Below are 22,253 nucleotides of genomic sequence, written 5' to 3' on the forward strand. Positions count from 1 at the left end.
ACACAATGTGAGAATGCCTTTACACACCATCAGTAAACAGTGGCTCAGGGAGTTTTCTGAAGAATAACTTCAGTAGGCTGCTGATTACATTCAAGTCTTGCCATCTCTGTGGATAATGAGAAGATCAGTTTTTGTGGTGACGTAAAAAATTAAATTACCATTGATTTACAACATGGCACTCCAGACCTCCTCAGCAGTGTTGATGTCAAAACCCTTATTGAGATGTTCCTGCAGGTTGGACATCATGGCATTGTTTCCTGGCACCCGGTAGATTCCAGTGTACTCGAGACCTGTTGCTTCGATAACACCACAGCACATCACCACAATCTGGGGTACAAACTGGAGGGACACGGGAACAGGGGTTGGGAAAGAACAATGGTGATACTTTATTTAAATACTTTATGTAAGATGTGCTGTGATACAAATCCAAATGATCTTGTTTTTGGGGATAAATAACTTCATCATTTCAAGTTATTAGGAATACAAGGTGGATGTGGAAAATTATGTAAATTCAAAGAATTACCAAGTAAGCTGCAACAGAAAATGAAAACATTTTAACATTCCTTCATCATTTCATCATCATCATTCTTTTCAGAATGATCATATGATTTGAAATGAGAGAAAGGTATTAATTATTACCCCAAATATATCCATCCATTCATCCATTTTCTGAGCTGCTTATCATCACTGATCTGGATCACTTCAGATCAAACTGGGGTGAATGTGATTCATAAACTAAAATGAGTTTGACACCCCTCCATTTAAATGTGAAGAGAAACGTTTGCTTAAACTAATACCACACAAGCAATTACATGTTTTCATATTTTTATTGAGTGGCATGCTAGAATACTAGTTAGGGTGTCTGCCTCACTGTTCTGAGGTTTGGGGTTCAAGTCCTGGCCCCGCTTGTGTGGAGTTTGCATGTTCTCTACGAGGCGATGTGGGTTTTCTCTGAGCACAACGATTTCCTCCCACATCATAAAAACGTGCATTAATTGAAGACTCCAAATTGCCCCTAGGTGTGATTATGACTGGCGTCTGTCTCCATATGTCCTTCAATTGGCTGGCAACCAGTTCAGGGTGTACCCTGCCTCCTGCCCGATGACAGCTGGAGTAGGCTCCAGCACTCCCCACCACTCGTGTGAGGATAAGCGGCAAAGAAAATGGATGGATGGATGGATGGATGGATAAAATTGTGCGCTTTTTCACGCAGACAAACTACGAGTTCAATAAAGTCTTGTAATTATGTCACAATTCTCATCTAATGCAACACTAGTGATTGGAGGTCTGAGTGCAACTGTTTATCAGTAGCCATGTTGATGCCCGATATTCTCTGTTCAATAGTGTGATGGGACACTTGATGGTCTAAAACCCATTTGTTTAAGACTTATTTTAAATACACTAGATTTCAGCATCGTCACTGAAGCATTTTATAATAAATTACCTTTCAATGTATGGCTTTTTGGCTGTTCCAATATTCCAAGACACTTGATTTTATGCAAGCATTTGTCACTGGATGCTTCATTGTTTTTTCAAAAACACTGCAAAGTGACTAATTTGTGACTAAGAAGTTTAGTACATTTTTGAAATTCCAGGTCGATGTCTGTCATGACGAGAACACGAGGCTGAACCCAAAATGCACGATCCAAGAGACCAGGTACCGTTCGGGAAGAGTCTTTATTCAGTCCAAGGCCGAAACACAGGCAGGCAGTCCAAAGAAACAACAGTACCAAAATCAGCAGGCGTGAAGGCAGGGTCGTTAACAAGGCAGGGTACAGAGTAGCAAGGACATAGGCAATGGGTTGCAGGAACGTGACGTAGGAAAACGATCTGGCAAGGACCAGACTGCACCCGTGGCAATATACATAATCACCAAAACAAGATGCGGGTGAGCGCATCTGGTCATCGGAGCAGGTGCGCACCGCATCGAGATCAGACACAGCCATGACAGATCTCACAGTTGGAGTGAGCTGAAGTGAAGATTTGAAGCTTTGAAATGTGATAGACCGTAATCACCAAAACGAGACACAGGTGAGTGCATCTGCTCATCGGAGCAAGTGCGCGTCGTATCGGGTATAGACACACCCATGACAGTAACCCCCTCCACTCACAATGACCCAGATCAATTGTTGGCTCTACGAGCGTGGTTAGCGAGAGGTGGGACACTGGAGGCCCACTTCCAAGTCTTGATTAGCACACTTGGTCTTGCCATTGGTTTCCGGGTGATGGCCTGAGGAAAGACTAACGGTGCCCCCTATAAGAAAACAAAACTCTTTCCAGAATCGGATGTAGAATGAAAATAAACTGGAGCCCAGTGTCGGAAACCATGTCAGTGGGAAGGCCGTGCAACCTGAATATGTTATTGATCATAAGCTAGGCCGTTTATTTTGCGGAAGGGACTTTAGGTAGCGGAATGAAATGACCCCATTTTGGAGGAGTGGTTCACCACTGAGAGAACAGTGGTGTGACCCTGTGAAGCCGGCAGCCCGGTCACGTAGTCCAGAGAAATGTGGGATCAAGGTCATAGTGGAATGGACAGGGGGCGTAAATCCCCTGAGGGGCATTGCCAGGAGGGTTTATTTGCTGCGCAAACAGGACACGCATTGACGAACTCCCTGATGTCTTTTTTTATGTTTGGCTGCCAGAACCATTTCTCCATTACAGACTGTGTTTTGGCCATGCCCGGGTGTCAGACTGTGCGATTGGTGTGGCCCAGTCAAGTACTCTTCCTCTTGGCGGAGGAACGACATATAGCCAGTTATCGGGGCAGCCTTCAGGACTGCAAAAGTCCTTTAGCGCGTCTTTGACTTGAGTTTCAATTTCAAAGGTGAAGAGTGAGATGAAACGAGCTTCGGAGAGGATAGGCCAGGTCCGACTCAGATTTTTCCCCATCAAGCACACGGAACAGTGCATCGGGGTTCCCGTTCTTTGTCCCCGGCAGATAGGTCATCACAAAGTGAAACTGCATTAAAAAAAAAATGCCCATCGAGCTCGCCTGGCATAAAGCCTTTGGGCTGACGTAATATATTCTAAATTTTTGTGGTCTGTTAATACAAAGAACGGGATCTGCGCCCCCTCTAACCAATGTCTCCATTCCGACATCACTGTCTTGACTGCTCGAAGATCGCAGTCTCCGATGTCGTAATTTTGTTCTGCTGGAGTTAGTTTTTTTAGATAACGTGCTGGGGTGTAATCTTCCATTGTTGGGACTTCTCTCTTGAGAGAGTCGCCTATATCCCTGAATCCGACACATCAACCTCAACGACAAACTGCCTATCAGGAACGTGCAAGGTGAGGACCAGAGCTGAGGTACAGCTGGCCTTGAGCTGATGGAAGGCCGCCTGGCAGGCTGGGTTCCAAACAGAGGAACTGTGGGGTAAGATTAGCGCATGCAATGGGGCCACAACCGTCCTAAAGTTTCTGACGAATTTGCAGGAGAAGTTGGTGAATCCAAGAATCTTCTGCACCTCTTTGTGGGTAGTCGGAGTGGGCCTATGAAGAACGTCCTCGACCTTGCTAGGATTAATACGTATCTCTCCCTCCGTCAAGACAAAGCCCAAGAATGACGCGAAGGATTGGTGGAACTCACACTTTTCAGACTTGACATACTGGTCGTGACGCAATAACTGTTGTACTACTGCACGAATGTGCCTGAGATGGGATTTTTCATCTGGGTAAAAAATTAGGATGTCATATAGGTACACAAAAAACATATGTTGGGCATTTCGCATAAAACATTGAAAATTCTGAAATATGGCTGGTGCGTTTGTAAGACCAAAAGGCATCACCAAAGATTCACAATTCCCCGTGGGTGTGTTGAAAGCTGTTTTCCATTCATCCCCCTCTCTTATCTAGACTAGGTGGTACGCATTCCTCAAATCCAGTGTATGTATGTAGCAATGAGGGGGAGAGGGTACCTGTTCTTTATCATGATGTCGTTCAGTCCTTGGTAATCGATGCAGGGGCGCAGGGTCTTGTCCTTCTTTTCTACGAAAAAGAAGCCAAGCCCAGTGACGACGAGGGGTGGATCAGTCCTCCAACCAGCGACTCCATCACGTATGCTTTCATGGTTTGATGCTTCGGACCTGAAGAGAATGTAGTCTCTAGTGAGGGGGTGAGGAGCCAGGCAGCAGGTCAACTGCGCATTCGTATGACCTGTGAGGAGGAAGCGACTTGGCCTTATACTTGGAAAATACGTCCCTCAATTCATGGTATCAGGAGGGAACTGAATGAATGAGTCCCTGAATGAGCTGGCTCATCTTGTGGGGTTTGAGCAGCCTCTTCCCTCTCCGCTTCCTGGGACGAGAGGCATGTACATGCTCACTTGGCTCCCCAGACTTGATTTTTCCGGTCGACCAGTCAATATGGGGGTTATTTATTCTCAGCCAGGGACCCCCTGCCCCAAAATTATGTTATGGCCCATGGTGTCAAAAACATGGAAGCCGATACATTCCCTATGTGAATCCGGAAATATCAGGGTGAGCATCTGACTGCGGTGGGTTATTTTGCCAAGGAAACAGCCATTTGCCGCGCAAGCAGTACAGGGGCGCTGTACTGTGAAGGTCCTTAGACCCATGCTTTTGACCAGTTGAGAATTTAAAACAGGGGTGCCCAGACATTTTTACCCCATGATCTACTTTTCAAGCAAATGTAGCCGTATGGGGGCACAAGCCAGTGCAATCTATAGGTCGGTCCCAAGGCCTGATAAATGCAGAGGGTTGCATCAGAAAGGGCATCCGGCGTAAAAACTGTGCCAAACAAATATGAGCGTTCATCTAATCGATCGAATATCAGATCGGTCGTGGCCCGGGTTAACAACGCCTACCCCCGGCACCGCTAACCCGCTGGGCGTCGGTGCTGTGGGACGAAGGCAAAAAAGAGAAGGAAACCAGATTAATTGTCAGAAGAAGAAGAGGAATGCACAGAGCCTACAACTGAGTTTAGGGACTTTGAATGTAGGGACTATGACAGGAAAAGCTCAGGAGTTGGTTGACATGATGATTAGGAGAAAGGTTGATATATTGTGCATCCAAGACAGCAGGTGGAAATGTAGTAAGGCTAGAAGTTTAGGAGCAGGGTTTAAATTATTCTACCACGGAGTAGATGGGAAGAGATATGGAGTAGGGATTATTTTGAAGGAAGAGCTGGCTAAGAATGTCTTGGAGGTGAAAATAGTATCAGATCGAGTGATGAGACTAAAATTCTAAATTGAGGGTGTTATGTATAATGTGGTTAGCGGCTGTGCCCAACAGGTAGGATGTGACCAAGAGTTGAAAGAGAAATTCTGGAAGGAACTAGATGAAGAATGAAGAGTAGCCGAAGTAAAACAGAATATGTGTGTGAATGAGAGGGGTGGAGGGGGAAGAGTGAGGCTACAGGGAGAAGAGATAGCATGGGTTGACGACTTCAGTCATCCATCTCGTTGCTTGATTCATTTATTTTTAAATTACAGTTAGTTACAATACAGTTATTTTAAAAGGTCTTGAGATTCCATCCCTTATCACACCTGCAAATTTATCTGCAGGCATGACTGGTGGACTAGACCCGTAACTATATCTGCGATTGTGACTGACCACACCCATACATTTTTCAAATGTGAGTGACTGGCACAACACAGAATATCTGCAAAGAGGCTGCATTTGCTGTCCACAATTCCACACACGAGCAGTTTAGATTAAACATTGGATGACATCTTTTTTTTTTTTTTTTTTTTGGCATGCCGTCCCGCGATCGACCAAGATTGCCTCCCGATCGATTGACTTATTGAGCACCCCTGATTTAAAAGATTGGTGAGTCTATTCATGCAGTTGTCCTGAGTGGCTGTTCTCCCGAACACAGGGTGACAAGATGAAGTGCTTGGTCCGGCCTGTCCTGAATGAGGTTGAGATACACCCTTGTTCAGGGTGAGGTACCAGCTGCTTTGGCCGGGCAGTGGATTACTGTGTGCCTTGACTGCTTGCAGTAGAAGCAGAGTCCCTCCCTCTGCCGGCTTAGGCATTCCTCTGGTGACAGGCGGGAGAAGCCCAGCTACCTCTCATCAGACGTACCTTGAGGAGTGTTGGTGTCCCTGATACGTGCAGGTGTGACCCTCAGGCCAGGCACTGTCCTCCTCCTGATCCACGAGTCTCTTGTCTATTTTTAAAGTGAGAGTGATGAGTGCACCAGGTCTTTCGGCAACTCCCGCAGGATCAGCTGGCCCTCGAAAGAATGCATCTAGGAGCGCCCTGTTGTTCCAATGGCTTTCGGCTGCAAGAATGCGGAAGTCAATGGTGTAGTCGGAGACCCAGCGCTTGCCTTGCCGCAGCGTGATCAAGGAGTTCGCCATGGAGTCCACGAAGGACACCCACGTCCGACACGTGCCCACGTCGCGGCTCCACTCAGTGGTCACCCATTCTTCAGCTTGTTCCGTCAGGTGGGAAATAACGAACGCAATCTTATCTCTGTTAGAGGGAAAGGTGGCTCCCTGTAGCACATAGTGGTGCTTGCACTGAGTGATGAATGGTTTGACATTAGCAGAGTCCCCTGAGAAGCCCTCCGGATGGGAGAGCAAAGAGCAGCTACCCGAGTGTGTGCCGGGGACCTGTGAGGGGACTGGGTCGTGGACACGGGCAGATCCTGCAGCAGCTACTGGTGCCGAGCTGGCGTCAGCTCTGCTGGGAAAGGATGCGGACAGGGAACTAACCAGGGCAAATACCTCTCGAAACTGGTTGCTCAATTGCTCCAACTGGCGAGCAACCATATGGAGATGTTCGTCGTGTTTGGCGAGATGCCATCCTTGAGCCTGGAGGGTGTTGCGCACCCGATCTGAGTCGGCTGGGTCCATGTGCTGGCCAGATCGTTCTGTCATGACCAGAACACAATGCTGAACCCAAAATGCACGACCCAAGAGACCAGGTACCGTTCGGGAAGAGTCTTTATTCAGTCCAAGGCCGAAACACAGGCAGGCAGTCCAAAGAGCAACAGGGAGGGTCGTTAACAAGGCAGGGTACAGTGTAGCAAAGACATAGGCAATGGGTTGTAGGAACGTGACATAGTAGTACAAGGATCTGGCAAGGACCAGACTGCACCCGTGGCAATATACACATGGACCGTAATCACCAAAACGAGATGCGGGTGAGCGCATCTGGTCATCGGAGCAGGTGCGCACAGCATCGGGAACAGACACAGCCATGACAGATGTAACCGTTGGAGTGAGCTGAAGTGAAGAATTGAAGCTTTGAAATGTGATAGACGTCCAAAACAAATGGCAGAGCGGCTGGCGGTTGCGCATAACCATAAAAATATGAGCAGTCCCATCTCACTCACAAGATGAGGCACACACGCACTGAGCTTGTTGTCACAATACCCGTAAACAAATGTAATAAACTCAAGCAAAGCGCGCACACAAATACCGTAATAAATGCAACGCTTGCTCACAACTACCGTAAGGAAGCACGCGTACGCAGGCACATATAGAGAACTTTGATCTGCTTTCGTGACTTCACAAAAGCTGCACAAAAGTAGCCGAAAAGCTGCATGCGACATGAGAGCCGTGGGTTGGCTACCCTTGCTCTCGGATAAGGATTTGCCAGGAGCTAATCGGAGTCAATTGTGAGCAAACCTGGAGTCCAATCAATTGTTAGACAAACTTTTTATAAATGGATAAAGATCATTGTTGATCATCTTCCAAGGAGTGGGCAGCCTGCAAAGATGACTTCCAGAGTAGAGTATAGAATGTTCAATGAGGTAAGTTTAAGTTTTAGCTGTAGAGAATTCCGAAATCATTAACACATGCCCACATCTCTGCTGACAAGTTTTCCATAGGTCAAACATGAAAAGATATACGTATGAGGTTCATGGGAGAACACCAACTGGGAAGACACTGTTATTTAGAAAAATAAAAAATTGCTCACATGCACTTGGATGTTCCACACCACGACTGGCAAAATATTCGGCAAACAAATGAAACCACAGTTGAACACTTTAGGAGGACCACACTGAGCATCATGTTTGCATGAAAAATTAACATTCAGAAAGACTACATTTTATTTTATTCATTTTCCACATATATATATATAAGAAAAAGAAAAAATACAATCAATTTACAATTAAAAATTTGATAATTATACCTTTATGATTAACAGAATAGGCAGGCTTCTCCCATCGCCAAACAAACCCACACCAAATCCGATCCAATCGGTCATCCTCAACCAAGGCCACATCCGCAAGTGAGGAAAAAAATAAATAAATAAAAAAAATAATCAACCCCAAAAGGAAGACAATAACAGCAATCATGGTAGTCAAAAAATACAAAAAGGAAGGAATATGACACCACCTCAAAGCACCCCACAACAAATGTTCCAAAAACAATGTACAATGATTTGCATATTTGCTTCAAGTAAATGTTCAATAAATCTTACATATGTTTCCACCCTCTGGGTTTGACTTATAAGCAAGAATGAATATCTTAACCATACATGGATTAGTTTGTGATACCTCAAGGTCATGTCTCAGGTGCTAAAAACTATAAAAGTCTTGGTTGGTTAGTCTAAACTGATTCTTTAGCTCCTGGAATTGTCGAAGTGCGCCCCCTTCATAAAGATCACTGCGTATGATGAGCCCCTTTTCTGCCCATTGCATCTTATGTCAAACCCGTTGAGTGGAAAATCTCAATCATATCTGATCCATTTTATAATCCAGTATGGTTCCTTATGTTTGTTTTCATTAATTATTCTATGCCAAATCTTGATGGACACTTTTATTAATGGGTTGGTGTCTTTTATAAATTTGACCAGGCCTGTGTCCCCTATGATTGCTTGTAATGGAATTTCACTTGATATCGTATATTCTATATCTTTCCATTTTGCTTTGTAGGAAGGATTAAAAATGTAAAGTTTTTATCTGCACTGCTTGATAGTAATTTTTAATATTTGGGAGAGCAAGGCCTCCTTTGTCTTTTGGTAACTAGAGAGTCTTATATCGAATTCTTGGTTTCTTGCTCTGCCAAATAAATCTTTATTAATTTGTCTACTTCTTGAAATGTCCCTTTTGGGAGCTCTACTGGTATATTTTGGAAAAGGGAGAGTAATCTGGGTAGCGCATTCTTTTTTATTGTTTCCACCCTCTGTCCTAATCCTAAAAAAGGAAGCAGGTTCCACCTGGTTAATCGGATTTAATTTTAAAGATTAAGGGGTCGTAGTTCTCTGATATAATTGTCTCCACATTTATAGGAATATTCACCCCTAAATATTTAATTGTTTTTGAATTCCAATTTATGTTGAGTTCTTCCTTGATGGCTGGCTAGGGGAATAATTAAATGACAAAATTTGAATTTTGTTTGTGTTCAATTTACACTATAATATTATATTATACTATATACGATACTAGGCCATATTCTGTTAGAGTTATGAAGGATTTGGATGGGTGTGATATAGGGCTCGTATGGTCTTAGTAAAATCACTATGGAATTGGAATCTGTAGCATCTTATATAAGAAATGCCAATCGTCGGAAATAAATCCTTTCCCTGCGTAAAGCCCTAATAGGACAGCATCTAGTCTGTTTATGTGGTTAATTACATGTAGTGTTCTCCTGACATTGTCTTCTGTTTCCCTTTGTTTGATAAAACCTGTTTGATCCAACTGTATAATATATGGGAGTATTATTTCAAGGCATTTTGCTAAAATTAAAGTAGAGAGTTTATAGTCCACGTTCAACAAGATTATTGGCCGATAATTAGAGTACTCTGTCATATCCTTTTTTTAGTATTACTGTCATAATTGTTTCTCTCCAGGATAGATGGATTTCTATTTTTCCTCAAGACCCAGTTAAATGTTCTGCGCAACAGCGGGGATAACAAAGCTTTAAAAGTCTTATACCACTTTCCTGTAAAACCATCAGAAACTGGGGTGTTGTTGGGTTTTAATCTAGAGATTGCCTTTTGAAGTTCATCTATGGATGTATCAGCCATTAAAAATTTTTTCTGGGCTTCTGTTATTGTTGGAAGACAGAGTGGTAGAAGCAGAGATTCAGGAGCGTTATCCCCTTTACAGTCCATTGTGCATAGTTTTTGGTCATATTTTTAAAATTTTCTATTTGTATTTCATTTCTTTAGTAGTTGGGTCTTTAATTTTGTATATTGCCCTCTCTGCTTGTTGTTTTCCCAACCTATATGCCAAGATTTTGGCTGCTTTACTACCTACTTCACAATACTTCCGTTTAAAAAAAAAAAAAACATTTTTTCTGAATCGATATTTGTAGATTTCCGTTATCTGTTTTTTTATTTTCCCTGATTCTCTGACAAATTTCCATTTGGATTTCCTTTTTATTTTTTTTTTCCAGGTCTTCCCATTTTTTTCTAGTTTATTCAATTTGTTTTTTTTTAACTTCTTGGAAGTGCCAGTTTAGCAATGATCTTCCCTCTCAGAGCTTTACCTGCATCCCAAATCATAAGAGCGGAGACTTCCCCATTATCATTCTCTGACAGGCATAATTTGATGTCTTCTTGGAGTTCTTTCGTTTTCCTTTAAGTACATTTAAATTAAGCTTCCAAAAAAACAGGTTTTTATTATTTTTTAAATTTAAGTCGAAATAAACTGGGCTGTGGTCTGAGAGAGCTAATAACCCAATTTTACAGGACTTTACAAAACCAATATCTTTACTATACATAAACAAATAATCATTGTCGAGTATGTTTTATGTGGGGGGGAATAAAAGGTTTAATCTCTGGCTGTGGGGTTTAACTCTTTTCATCCATCACAAATGCCCATCTCTCTTGTAATCTTTTCCACTTTTTTGGAAATGGTGTTGTTTTGTGTCTGACTTAATCTTGATGGATCCCATTTTGGATTCAATCTCAAATTAAAATCACCACCATAAATCATAATTCCTTGGGCTTTTGTAATCATTAAATCAAAGATTTGGCTATAAAATTACCATGCTGCCTGGGGGTAAATAAACATAGTCTCCTGCGGGAGTAGTACATCAACCCTATTTTTTTTTTCTCATTTTACCCAGTTAATAAAATGCTACCTTTATTGAAGAGATCATGATTAAAATATAACTTCTAAAGTTATTACCCCTCCACTCAAATGCAGTAACAGCATGAATAAATGTAAAAAGGAAGAGAGAAAAAAAATAAAAAGAAAAACAAAAAAACAAAAAAGAAAAAAAGGAAACAAAACATGAATAGAATCAGAACATTATAAATTGAAAAGATTTCACCAGTGTCTCAGCTTGAACTTCCTGTTTTGAGGTCATGATTATGACCCTATAGGAGCCATGATGTTTTATCGGCTCAGAGGGGAAGACTCTATACGTCACTGAGTATAAAGATCCAAAGAATACGAAGTGGTGGTATACAGAAAACATGTACTGTACATAGGTATTGTATGACACTTCTTCCAGTGACTTTTCTACTCGTCATGCCAATGAAGGTTTGTATTGTACCCTTAAAACTGGGAATATTAAAAGGGAGCAAATAGGACTCTTCAATCCATCTTTCATTTCACATTCAAACCACGGGCAAACTACCCTGCTAAAACCTTTCTATAGAAACCTATAGAATTTATATAGAACAACTTGTTCTATAGAACTTTGGCTGAGATTTTCTATAACATTTCTATAGAACAAAATGTTTCTGTAGAAATTCTATAGAAAGGTTTGAAGCACAGAAATTGCCACATTCCTTGATCTCAAATTTCTATATAATTTGTACAGAACAACTTGCTCTACAGAACTTCGGTTGTGAATTTCTACAGAACAAAACGTTTCTATAGAAATTCAGAAGAAAGTTTTAAAGAAAAAAGTGGCTCAGTGCTTGATCTCAAATTTCTATAGAATTTGTACCGAAAATTTCTGTCGGACAATTTTCAAGCAACAGAGTTAATACACATGCTGAAGTCTCATAATAGAATGCCTCATGTATATTTGTTACAATATATAAATACTGTCATGACTATGGAGATTTCAAAATAGGGCAAATCCATCATGTAAGACAAGCCACGATTATAAAATCTACACCTTGAAAAATCAGAAACCAGCTGTCAGTGTGTTGAAGAGGGCACGACGTTCACAAACCTTCAATCACTATCAACCAAATGGCCAAACAGACCGAGGAGAAATCATCTGATCAAATCCAGATTTGAACCATTACTCCCCCAGTTTTAAAGATGCGGGTTGTGAGAACCACTCAATCAACTGGATTTTCATTCATCAAATCTTGAGTACCAACATCACCAACAAAAATAAACACCTGATATTCTTTCAAGTTCGAGTATTAAAGTTTGCAGAGATACCCACACTAACATTTACAACTGTTCTCTGGGTGTGGGAAGTGGGGCATGTTTCGCCTGCCAGCAGGTGGCAGTGAGTTGTATGCTGATGCAGTGGACTGAAGGAGAAGAAAATGCGTCATATCAGCTAACTCAAAAATAGCGGTTGTTGCTATTCATGAGTCTAAAAGCCTCCAGTTTTCTTGCTTTGAAGGCAATAAATTAAGGTTTTCCACATACCACCTGAGGCGTCTGTTGTGAGTGCTGTCGGGAACGCGCTAGAAAGCAGACGCCTTCGGGCGGCTTTCTAGTTGATCGTCACAAACCTTGAATGTGCAGCTAGCTAGCCAGCTAGCTACCACGGCCTCGTGGAGATAACCCCTTCCATGAGATAAAATCCGGCGGGAAGGTGGCGCAGCTGTAGAGCGTTGGCCTCACAGTTCTTATGACCAGGGTTAAAATCCCGAAGTGGAGTTTGCATGTTCTCCGGGTATTCCGGGTTCCTCCCACATCCCCCAAAACATGCATTCATTGGCAACTCTGAATTAACTCTAAATTGCCCCTCGGTGTGATTGTGAGTGTGCCTGTTGTCTGTCTCTGTGTGTCCTGCCAGTTGAGGGTGTCCTCCTGCCTGACAACACCTGGGATAGGCGCCAGCACTCCCATGACCCTCTAGAGGATAAGCGGCTCAGAAAATGGATGAATAGATGGATAAAACCCAAGTAATGACAATTAAGGTTTAAACTTGGGAAGGTTCCTAAGTAGTTCTACTTCAAAGGAATTCTATGGCCATTTGGAGCTTTTAAAGTGAGCCCCCTTACAGGTGACCATCTGGTGTTATTACCAGAGGTTCTGCATTTTACTGGTTCATTGCACCAAAGTATGCAATGCCCACAGACTCCCCAGAGCCAGAGGAGAAACACGTCAAGGGGACCTCCTTTCCATGCCCAGGGAAGATGGACGATTTTGAAGCAGAGAACAAAGGTTGAGGGGGTTGCTCTCGCAACGCAACACATCATCTGACCTGTAGCTTGCAGCTGTAAGATCTTTCAATTTAAAAAAAGTTTAAAATAGCCCAAACTTTGGTCTCTGAGAGTAGTTTGTCTGCCCTGTTGCCCAGACACAATGGAAAAATATATTTCACATACAAACTCAGCACAGATGAGCCAGATTTGCGAACCAGTCAACCACAATGTTGTGTACAGATGCATATAGTGGACAGTACCCGTTTTGCCAGTTTGTTATTCAAAATAATTCAGTTGAACCACAATTCAATCATCTTGTGGCTTTTTCTCACCTTGCCAACTCAGTGTTTCAACCACAGCTCCCAGGAAGGTGACAAGTGCAACAAAATAAAGAGTGAGCAGATAAATTCCCCCAAAAGCAATGACTCTTTTAAACATTGATAAAAATGTATGATCAATTCTCTCTGAACCCCTTTATCAATATGTACGATCACTTTTATTTCAAGCACTTGCCTAGCAAACGTAGCATGTTATCATTGATTCGCTCAAATTATTGCAACATTATGAGGGGTGCGTTTAGTGCTGTCAGTGTTTTTGGATGATTGATGTGTGAGTGAAGCACCTTACTGGAAAAATGCTGCAATTTCATTGCACTTAATTCAATGACAAAGACATTTTAATTCAAAATCCATTGTGATGTATGCATGGCCTTCACTGTATCTGTCACTAGCATGGAAATGAATGATCTCATCAAAATAAATGAATAATGGCTGATTCCAAATTGTTTTATGCACCATCCATCCATCCATTTTCTTACCCGCTTATCCTCTCAAGGGTCGTGGGAGTGCTGGAGCGTATCCTAGCTGTCAATGGGCAGGAGGAAGGGTACACTCTGAACTTGTGATGATCCTGCCGCTTCAGCACGAGCTGTGCGGGTGTCCGCGCAGGTGCGCTGATTGGAAGGTGCACACCTGTGCCTCATGCAGCCTGATTATGCTGTGGATTTATATGACCGCGATGACAACTGGCCAGCACCAGTTCGTTTGATCTTCATGTCCCGTTCGTGTGCTCCAGTATCCCTGATTGAACCTGTGTGTACCGACCTTCGTCCATTCTCCGACCAACCTAGTAAGCCTGACTCCTTCGTTACTTCTGCCTGCTTTGATTGTTCTCCTGTGTACCGACTCCTGCCTGTCCGCTCACCTGCTCTCTTCGCCCGACGTCCCAACTACCGCTGCTGCACCGGACTGCCTGCTCGATCCCCTACCTCTGCATATAATAAACGTGTCTCTTCTTGAACTACCTTGCGTCTTCCAAGTTCCTGCAATTGGGTCCTACTCTCGCTTCGATGGGAAGTGACAGAGCTAGTTGCCAGCCAAATATGAGGGCACATGGAGACAGACAAGATGCACATGGAGACAGACAAGAGTCTTACTGACAATCACACCTAGGGGCAATTTATAGTCTCCAATTAAAACATATTTTCTGGGATGTGGGAGGAAAACGAAGTGCCCGAAGAAAACCCATGCAAGGTACGAGGAAAACATGCAAACTCAACACAGGGAGGGCTGTGATCGAACCCTGGTCCTCAGAACTGAGCCCAACGCTTTACAGCTGCGCCAGCATGCCACATTTATGCACCATACAATCATTTATCTACTTGTTTTTTGTCATTGGCCTTACTTTGTGGTTTAAAGCCGGTTGACAGTTCTCAAGGCGCACACCAAAAGCCTTTGGATAGCTTGTTGTCTTGGACTTCTTCATGATATTGATGCCCCATGATATCTTATTAACTGAGTACACAAAACACACATGACATTTTTTAAAATTTCAGAATTAGTACTGACAGAAGCATTTTGATTTATCAAAAAGGCCCATATACGCATTGATGTGACTTTTTTTTCTTTGGATTACATAAAAGAGCAACGACGTTTATACCCACCAGTTTTTGACGACTGACTCACTGAGGTGTTGTCATTCTTAGCCAAGCGGAAGGGAGGCATCATACGGTGAGCTTTAAGGGAAGAATCAGCTTTGTTACCTGTAAGACTGTGGCAAATAATACAAAACATTGTCAAAATGTGATACCTATTATTAAAAAAAAAAGTCTACACTGTGTTCCAATTACCCAGATGCTGTTTTGTTCATTTCCAAAAATAGTCAATGTGATTCACTGTCAACAAAATGTTTTGATAATCAACAGGGTGTCACGGTGATGGTTAGCACAGCTTTATCACAGTTCTGAGGACTTGGGTTCAAATCGGCCCTCGCCTGTCTTGAGCTTGCATGTTCTCATAGTGCCTGCGTAGGTATTCCCTGGGTCCTCCAGTTTCATCCCACACCCCTTAAAACATGGATTGTAGGCTAAATGAAGATTCTAAATTGCGGTGTGAAGGGTCGTTCGAATGGTTGTTGGTTTCCGTGGTCTGTGATTGGCTGGGAACCAGTTCAGGGTTGACTCTGCCTCTTGCCCAGAGTCAGCCGGTATAGGCTCCAGCAGGGCTTCTACGCTGAAGAGGATAACTGGTGTGGAAAATGGATGGTGTATAATCAACAATTATGTTAATTTCTCTAAAAATTAGGATTTTTATTGAAATTTTTCTTATTGTTAAAAATACTCAACATAGTGTTCTAAATTTGTGTGAATAGCTAGGTTATAATTAACTCAACTCAATCTGTGACAATTCTGTCATTACATACACTTTTAGCTTTTATAATTTTAATTGGGCAGCATGGTGGCTCAGCTGGTAAAGCGTTGGCCTCACAGTTCTGAGGAGATCCCGGCCCCACCTGTGTGGAGATCGCATGTTCTCCCCGTGTTTGCGTGGGTTTTCTCCGGGCACTCCGGTTTCCTCCCACATCCCAAAAACATGCAACATTAATTGGACACTTTAAATTGCCCCAAGGTGTGATTGTGAGCTGTTTGTCTCTCTGTGTCCTGCGATTGGCTGGCAACCAGTTCAGGGTGTACCCCGCGTCCTGCCCGTTGACAGCTGGGATAGGCTCCAGCACTGAGAATAAGCGACAAAAGAAAATAGACGGATAGATAATTTCAATTGTTTATAATCTTAACATAAGACCCATGTTTTGATATCCCCTGAACAATGTTTTAATATTGTATGCCTGTATTTCATTTTAGGATACAAGAATTGCCTCCCTGACGGGCTGTTTGGGGACACAGTACCCTGCCATCCACGACCACAGCTCTTCCCTTTCAGGAATAAGGAAGAGGTCTGTGTATGATCATACCATTAATCTTACTGACCATACTCGCTGAATCTGAATCCCTCCAAATCACACACAAAATATTGCAATGAAATGAAATTTCCAGTTTTTATTCTTCTTGTAAGGCGAACTACAATGCACATGCAAGAGCAGAAAGATCTTTGACTCTATTATGCTTTAAAATGTTACTTGCTACTTGTATACATTTTATCAGAGGGTAAAATGGTGGAATTTTATTTATGTATGTATTTCTTTTGGCTTGTCCTGCTAAGGGTCGCCATAGCATGTCATCTAAGATGAATGCTCATATTTGTTTGGCACCATTTTTACACCATATGCCCTTCCTGACACAACCCCTCTGCATTCATCCAGGGAGAGAGCTGGAGCATATCCCAGCTAACTTCGGGCGACGGCAGACTACACCCCGAACTGGTCGCCAGCCAGTGGCAGGGCAGATATCGACAACATCACTGAGGGACAAAAAGGAGACCTTTTAAAAAAAAAAATTGTCAACTGCCATTTTGGTAAAGGTTTTTGACCAGCATCCAGTCCAGAGCTACAGCGACTTCCAAGGACCAAGTGACAGTTGAGCTCAAGCATTGAGCTTTGCTATATTTTAGATCAGCATTCTGACCTCTGTTTTCTGTAGTCATTCAACTTCTTGTTGATGAGAGTGTGTCTTGAGGTACCAATCTCCTACAATAAAAGGAAATAAATCAATTAAATAACTGAACAGGTCAGCTTTCAGTTAATTCTCCAAGATTTAACTTGTTCTGATCTGACCTCATTGTCAATCTTGCTGTTTTCTCTGATAACCTTGATCCAAGCCAACATTTCATCCCTGTTTTCAGCCTGTAGCAGATACTCACAGAAGTCCTGTGTCATCAGCCTGAGGGTGTGCTTGTGCTTTGTTTCACTATAAGCAATGTCGATCAGGCATCCACGAATGCTGACCTGTGGATGTTCATCTGGCTCTAAAGCAGGCCCTGTGCCATGAATAACAGCCTCCCCTTTGTCTTTGTAGAGGAAAAGCATAGAGGAACGAAGCACAAAAAAGAGGTGCTTCCAAGGCCGCATGCTGCCACTGACTTTCTACAGTTAGAAGGATAAAATAAAAACAAATAAACAGCTGCATTACTTTGGGTTTCAAATCTTATTGACTCTTAGAGTGTAAGTCGAAATTCTTCAGTGCCATATAATAAAAAGCTGTAAAACTATATTAAGATTTAGCCCAAACCTTTTTCCAGTTTTATGGGTGTTTATGCCTCAAAAATTGATAAGTGAATACAGGACACCTGGCCACCTCCACCCCCTCCACATACACACACCCGATCTGATAACTAAACCAGAAGAATGAGAACTTATATCTTATTGTGTTGGCCTCTAGTGACTATATTTTAATATTGCTGCTTCAAAAAACCATTTCTCTAATATTATGTTTATTGACACTTTATGCAGCTTCCTGAAGAGTCATCACGTGCCTGGTAACACTTTCACCCCAGGTGCCAGATGGTAAAAAAAAAATAAAGGGTAAGACAAAAAAAGCTGCTGAGGGAGAATAAAGACACATAAGATCAATTAACATTCACATTAGAGTCATCTGATGTGACTTTGGTTATGTTGAAGGTGAAAAGAAAACAGTTTTACAACTAGACAGTAGTGTATACTGTACTATAGTAATGCTTATTAAATAAGCAAATCTCGGCGATTAAATTTTCATTGCTCAACTAATTTTTATAAGGTCTCTGACAGTCCAGTGGTGCACATGTCTAACTTTGGTACAGACAGCATGGGTTCAATTCCCGTTCGGTGATGGTGTCGATAGAGCTCGTGCACGTGACGTCAAAGTTTGGCCGGCGCCATATTGCCCGTCAAACTTAGCTGCTCTCCACTATGGGAGCCGTTGAACCAGAGCAGATTTTTCAAATTGCCCGAGACCTGTTGTGCTGTTAGGTGTCACAACATACGAGACAGATACTCAAAGATATCCTTCTATGAAATACCAGCTGAAAAGAGCAGAAAATATCAGTGGATTTTGGCAATTAAACATGATGGATGGTGCCCAACCAAAATACGCACATGCCTGTGTAGCGATCGCTTCATTTCAAATAGGAATTATTCTTCTCAATCTTAAATTACCAAAAAGTATTTATCATGCCAAGTTGGCTCATTTGAGAACAATGCGTATTAAAAAAAAAAAAAAACTGTCGCAGAGGTTTACAGAGGTGAAGTGTCGCTGCATTCGCTTCCGTGTAAGTTCCATGGAGATGACTCTGTCCTCTTTTTTTTTTTTTTCCAATCATGGTTAATGAATGACAGTTTGTGTAAAACCAGGGGTCATTTATTTAAATATTGGTATTTGTATTGAATACCAGGTGAAAAAAAATCTATGCATTTCGGCAAAGGTTAACGTGTCACTGAACACACTTCCAAGTTCATGAGCAGTCAACCCGTCACTATGTGATAGATTCCTAATTGAGAACAGATCCAGCAACTAAGTATTTGTATGCGTCCAGAGTTTTATATGATTTTAAACTTTTCCGGGTAAATCTTGATGACTTACTCACGAGATACATGTGTAGATCCAGTTGTCCAATACAAGCGGAAGTGGGTTAACAGTCCACTTCATTATTGGCGAAAACATTGAATTCAGCATTAAATAGGGGTCCTCTATGCCGAGTTTATCAAATTTTTCCACATACCTTTGTTTATTGTCACCTTCTAAATGTCTAACGGTATCGGACAAAACTCTGGGCATTATGCTATAAGACATATTTTCGTGTCGTCTCTAACCGACTTAGCATGGAACAATGCTTTGCTTAACCGGCAATCTGGCCAGTCACATGATTTCGGTGACATAGGTGCACGAGCTATATATATAGGGTGTCCCAAAAATTAATACACACTTTAAATCATGATATTTGTACTTTCTTTTATGTTAAAAATTATTCGAGTTATAACAAGCATCAAGTTTATAATTATTTAGTGTGTATAGATTTTTTGGGAACACCCTCTATGCCCTGTGACTGGGTTAAGGTTAAGTTCAGGTGCAGTTTTGCTTTCCCCTGAAATTAGCTGGGCTAGGCGCCAACACTCCCATGACTCTCATATGATACATGGCTTGGAAAATGAACGGATACATATGGGGTGGGGTTGTTGGGTATTATCTATCTATCTATCTATCTATCTATCTATCTATCTATCTATCTATCTATCTATCTATCTATCTATCTATCTATCTATCTATCTATCTATCTATCTATCTATCTATTCATAGTATTGTGCAATAATAATAAAAAATAAAATGCAAAATAATTGGACCTTGAAGGGTGAACTGAGATAAAGCAGGGATTTATAGAGGTGTGGACCTGTGTCACAACTTGGTTTCAAATCATACTTGAGTCACAAATTTGATGACTTTAGACCTGACAATATGTTAAAAGACTTGTCACTTATGTGTACTGGACAGGAATGACTTGTGATGTCACTTGCACTTGCAGCTATTGAAGTGAAAAAGACTTGCTACTTTGAGCAAAGCACTGAGAGACCAACATTTTTTCGTGTTTTTTCTGTCAATAGCTGTATGTTCCGGTTACTGTTTCATTCCAGGAAAAAATGATAAGTGACAATATAGATTAATGCTGAAAGTCTGAACGAGATTATGAGTTTGACAATGTGTAGTTGGTTATTATCTTTTAAGTTAACGGATAAAATGGTGGCTACCCGTGTGGTCACCTCAGTAAGGCACTTCCAAGTACTGTCTATATTTTTGTATTTGTTTTTTTTTTCCATGTTTTTGTGGGTTTTTTTTTCATTTGTTTGTGGGACCAATGAAGAAAAAAAGAACTTAAAAACTGCACAAATTGAAGTGTCTTTGAAAATTAAGATGGCAGCCGAAACGAATGAGTGGACACTGTTACTTTCTATGTCAGTTTCTGTGAAGTGGTGTGTACCAACAGTCATTTCGCACATTGAACAACAACAAGCCATTGGTTCACTGCCACACATAAGAAACTTTGCCAGGCTAAAAAGGTCGCACATTGTAGTGGGGGTAGGGCCCTGTACAATCGCACTCGAAACCAGCAGACTAAAGAAATTAACATTGTAGAGAAGAACAATCGCGAATCAATTACAAGTGACGATGTCCCTAAGTGGAGAACAATAACAGGCAAGCTGATGACCTGAACGGTTTTTATACAGCAGATTTTAAAAATGACGCCTTCACACCCCACACTCACCAATTTGCATTTCACTTCAACACCTCCGACTTCTACGTTCACCGTCCAGAAACAGAGACACATCTTCAAAGATTAACATAGTGACGGGCCGAGACCTTGTGATGCAGTCAACGTGGGTCTGCAGTTCATCCTAGAACATCGACAGCGTGGGAACCTATGCGAGGATCTCATTTGTGGATTTCAGCTTTGCATTCAACACCGTCGTCATCATCATCAATGTCTAGAACAGGAGTTTCAATCGTACAGCTTGTGGGCCGGATCCGGCAAGCAAACATCTGGTCCTCGAGATTATTTTGTAAAGTGTAAAACGATGCCATGGAAATGAACATAAAAATGATGTGCAATTTTTAAAAAAAAAAAAAAAAAGAAAAAGAAAAAAAGAAAACTGCAGTTCTCTTTGCGTCCACTGGATGGGGCAATAACAATAGTCTTAAGCAAACAAACCATTTATATTGGGGCAGAGCAAGTAGTTAAACCATGCAGTCCAGATGAGCTACTTTGTGTTCTGTCTGCGCTATTTATTACGCTTCTAGTTTTAACGTGTGCTTTGGCACCCTCATCACCCCAATATGTCTCTGTTAAATAAGAGAAAGGTGTTCCAAGAAAAATGGTTATCCTTTTATTTATTCATGCATTTATTCTGTATGTTTGATGTGTTCACAGCAGATGACAGTGCTGAAACCACCCACCGTTATTTGAGTCTTTATCCTGACAAATACAGTAATCCTCCCTTACTTCATGCCTCACTTATTGCGGCTTCAGTGCCTCGTGTTTTATTTTTCACCCTCCCAAATAAAGCTGGATCTGCATACTGTATTGCGAGAAGACTCATTGATACAAGGCAGATGATTGGTCCTCGGCACACAATCAACCAATGAGAGCATGTATGGATGCAGATCATCAAAGCCCTACCCCGCAATATTCATTCAATCCTTTCCCTTGTCCTTCCTTTCTGCTATTTTTTATGCTGTTAACTGTACGATAAACCTCTTGTATTTACAATCCTGCTGTGCTGATGCAAAAGCTTCATCCGAAGCATCAAAGAAGAAGAGGAAGATGATGAGGATCAGCGAAAAAGTATTACTTTTGCATATGATCAAAGATAGCATAAGTTATGCTTTTCTAGTACCACTATGACATGAATGAATCAGCGGGGTGCTACACAAAGAATGATGTGGTAAGCATCCGTAAAACCGCTTCAATAACTTTTAATAAGGAAGCGAAGTGTGTGGTGACGTCGCCATTTATGATTGTTCAAAACGGAACCTGGTTTAGTTTTGGGAACAGCTAACTGCTGAAAGACAGCCCAGTAACGATGATGAAGAGGAAAATGATGATTATCAGCGAAAAATTTTAACTTTTGGATATGATCAAAGATGGCAGAAGTTATGTTGTTGTGGCGCCATTATGGTGTAAATGAATCAGAGGTGCACTACATAAAGAAGGATGTGGTAAACATCCGTAATACTGCTTCAATAACTTTTAATAAGGAAGCACAATGTGTGATAACTCTGCAAAAATAAGAAGTTTGTTTGAAATGGCAGCTGCGCTAGCTTTGTAGATAGGGGATTGCAGA

General features: G+C 41.8%; 1 protein-coding gene across 1 annotated transcript in view; it reads right to left on the reverse strand.

Moving 5' to 3' along the window:
* The window catches only part of LOC133495508 (rho GTPase-activating protein 21-like), a 62,328-nt gene that overhangs the window by 15,832 nt on the left and 24,243 nt on the right, over positions 1–22,253 (reverse strand). The window contains exons 10-15 of the mRNA XM_061810250.1: positions 17,223–17,531; positions 17,074–17,135; positions 15,157–15,263; positions 14,898–15,007; positions 187–339; positions 28–106 (exon numbers count right to left, since the gene is read on the reverse strand). Of these exons, the coding sequence (XP_061666234.1) occupies positions 28–106; positions 187–339; positions 14,898–15,007; positions 15,157–15,263; positions 17,074–17,135; positions 17,223–17,531 (820 nt within the window). The remainder of the gene's footprint in view (positions 1–27; positions 107–186; positions 340–14,897; positions 15,008–15,156; positions 15,264–17,073; positions 17,136–17,222; positions 17,532–22,253) is intronic.

The sequence above is a fragment of the Syngnathoides biaculeatus genome, chromosome 22, assembly GCF_019802595.1.
Source record: "Syngnathoides biaculeatus isolate LvHL_M chromosome 22, ASM1980259v1, whole genome shotgun sequence".
Lineage (NCBI taxonomy): Eukaryota > Metazoa > Chordata > Actinopteri > Syngnathiformes > Syngnathidae > Syngnathoides > Syngnathoides biaculeatus.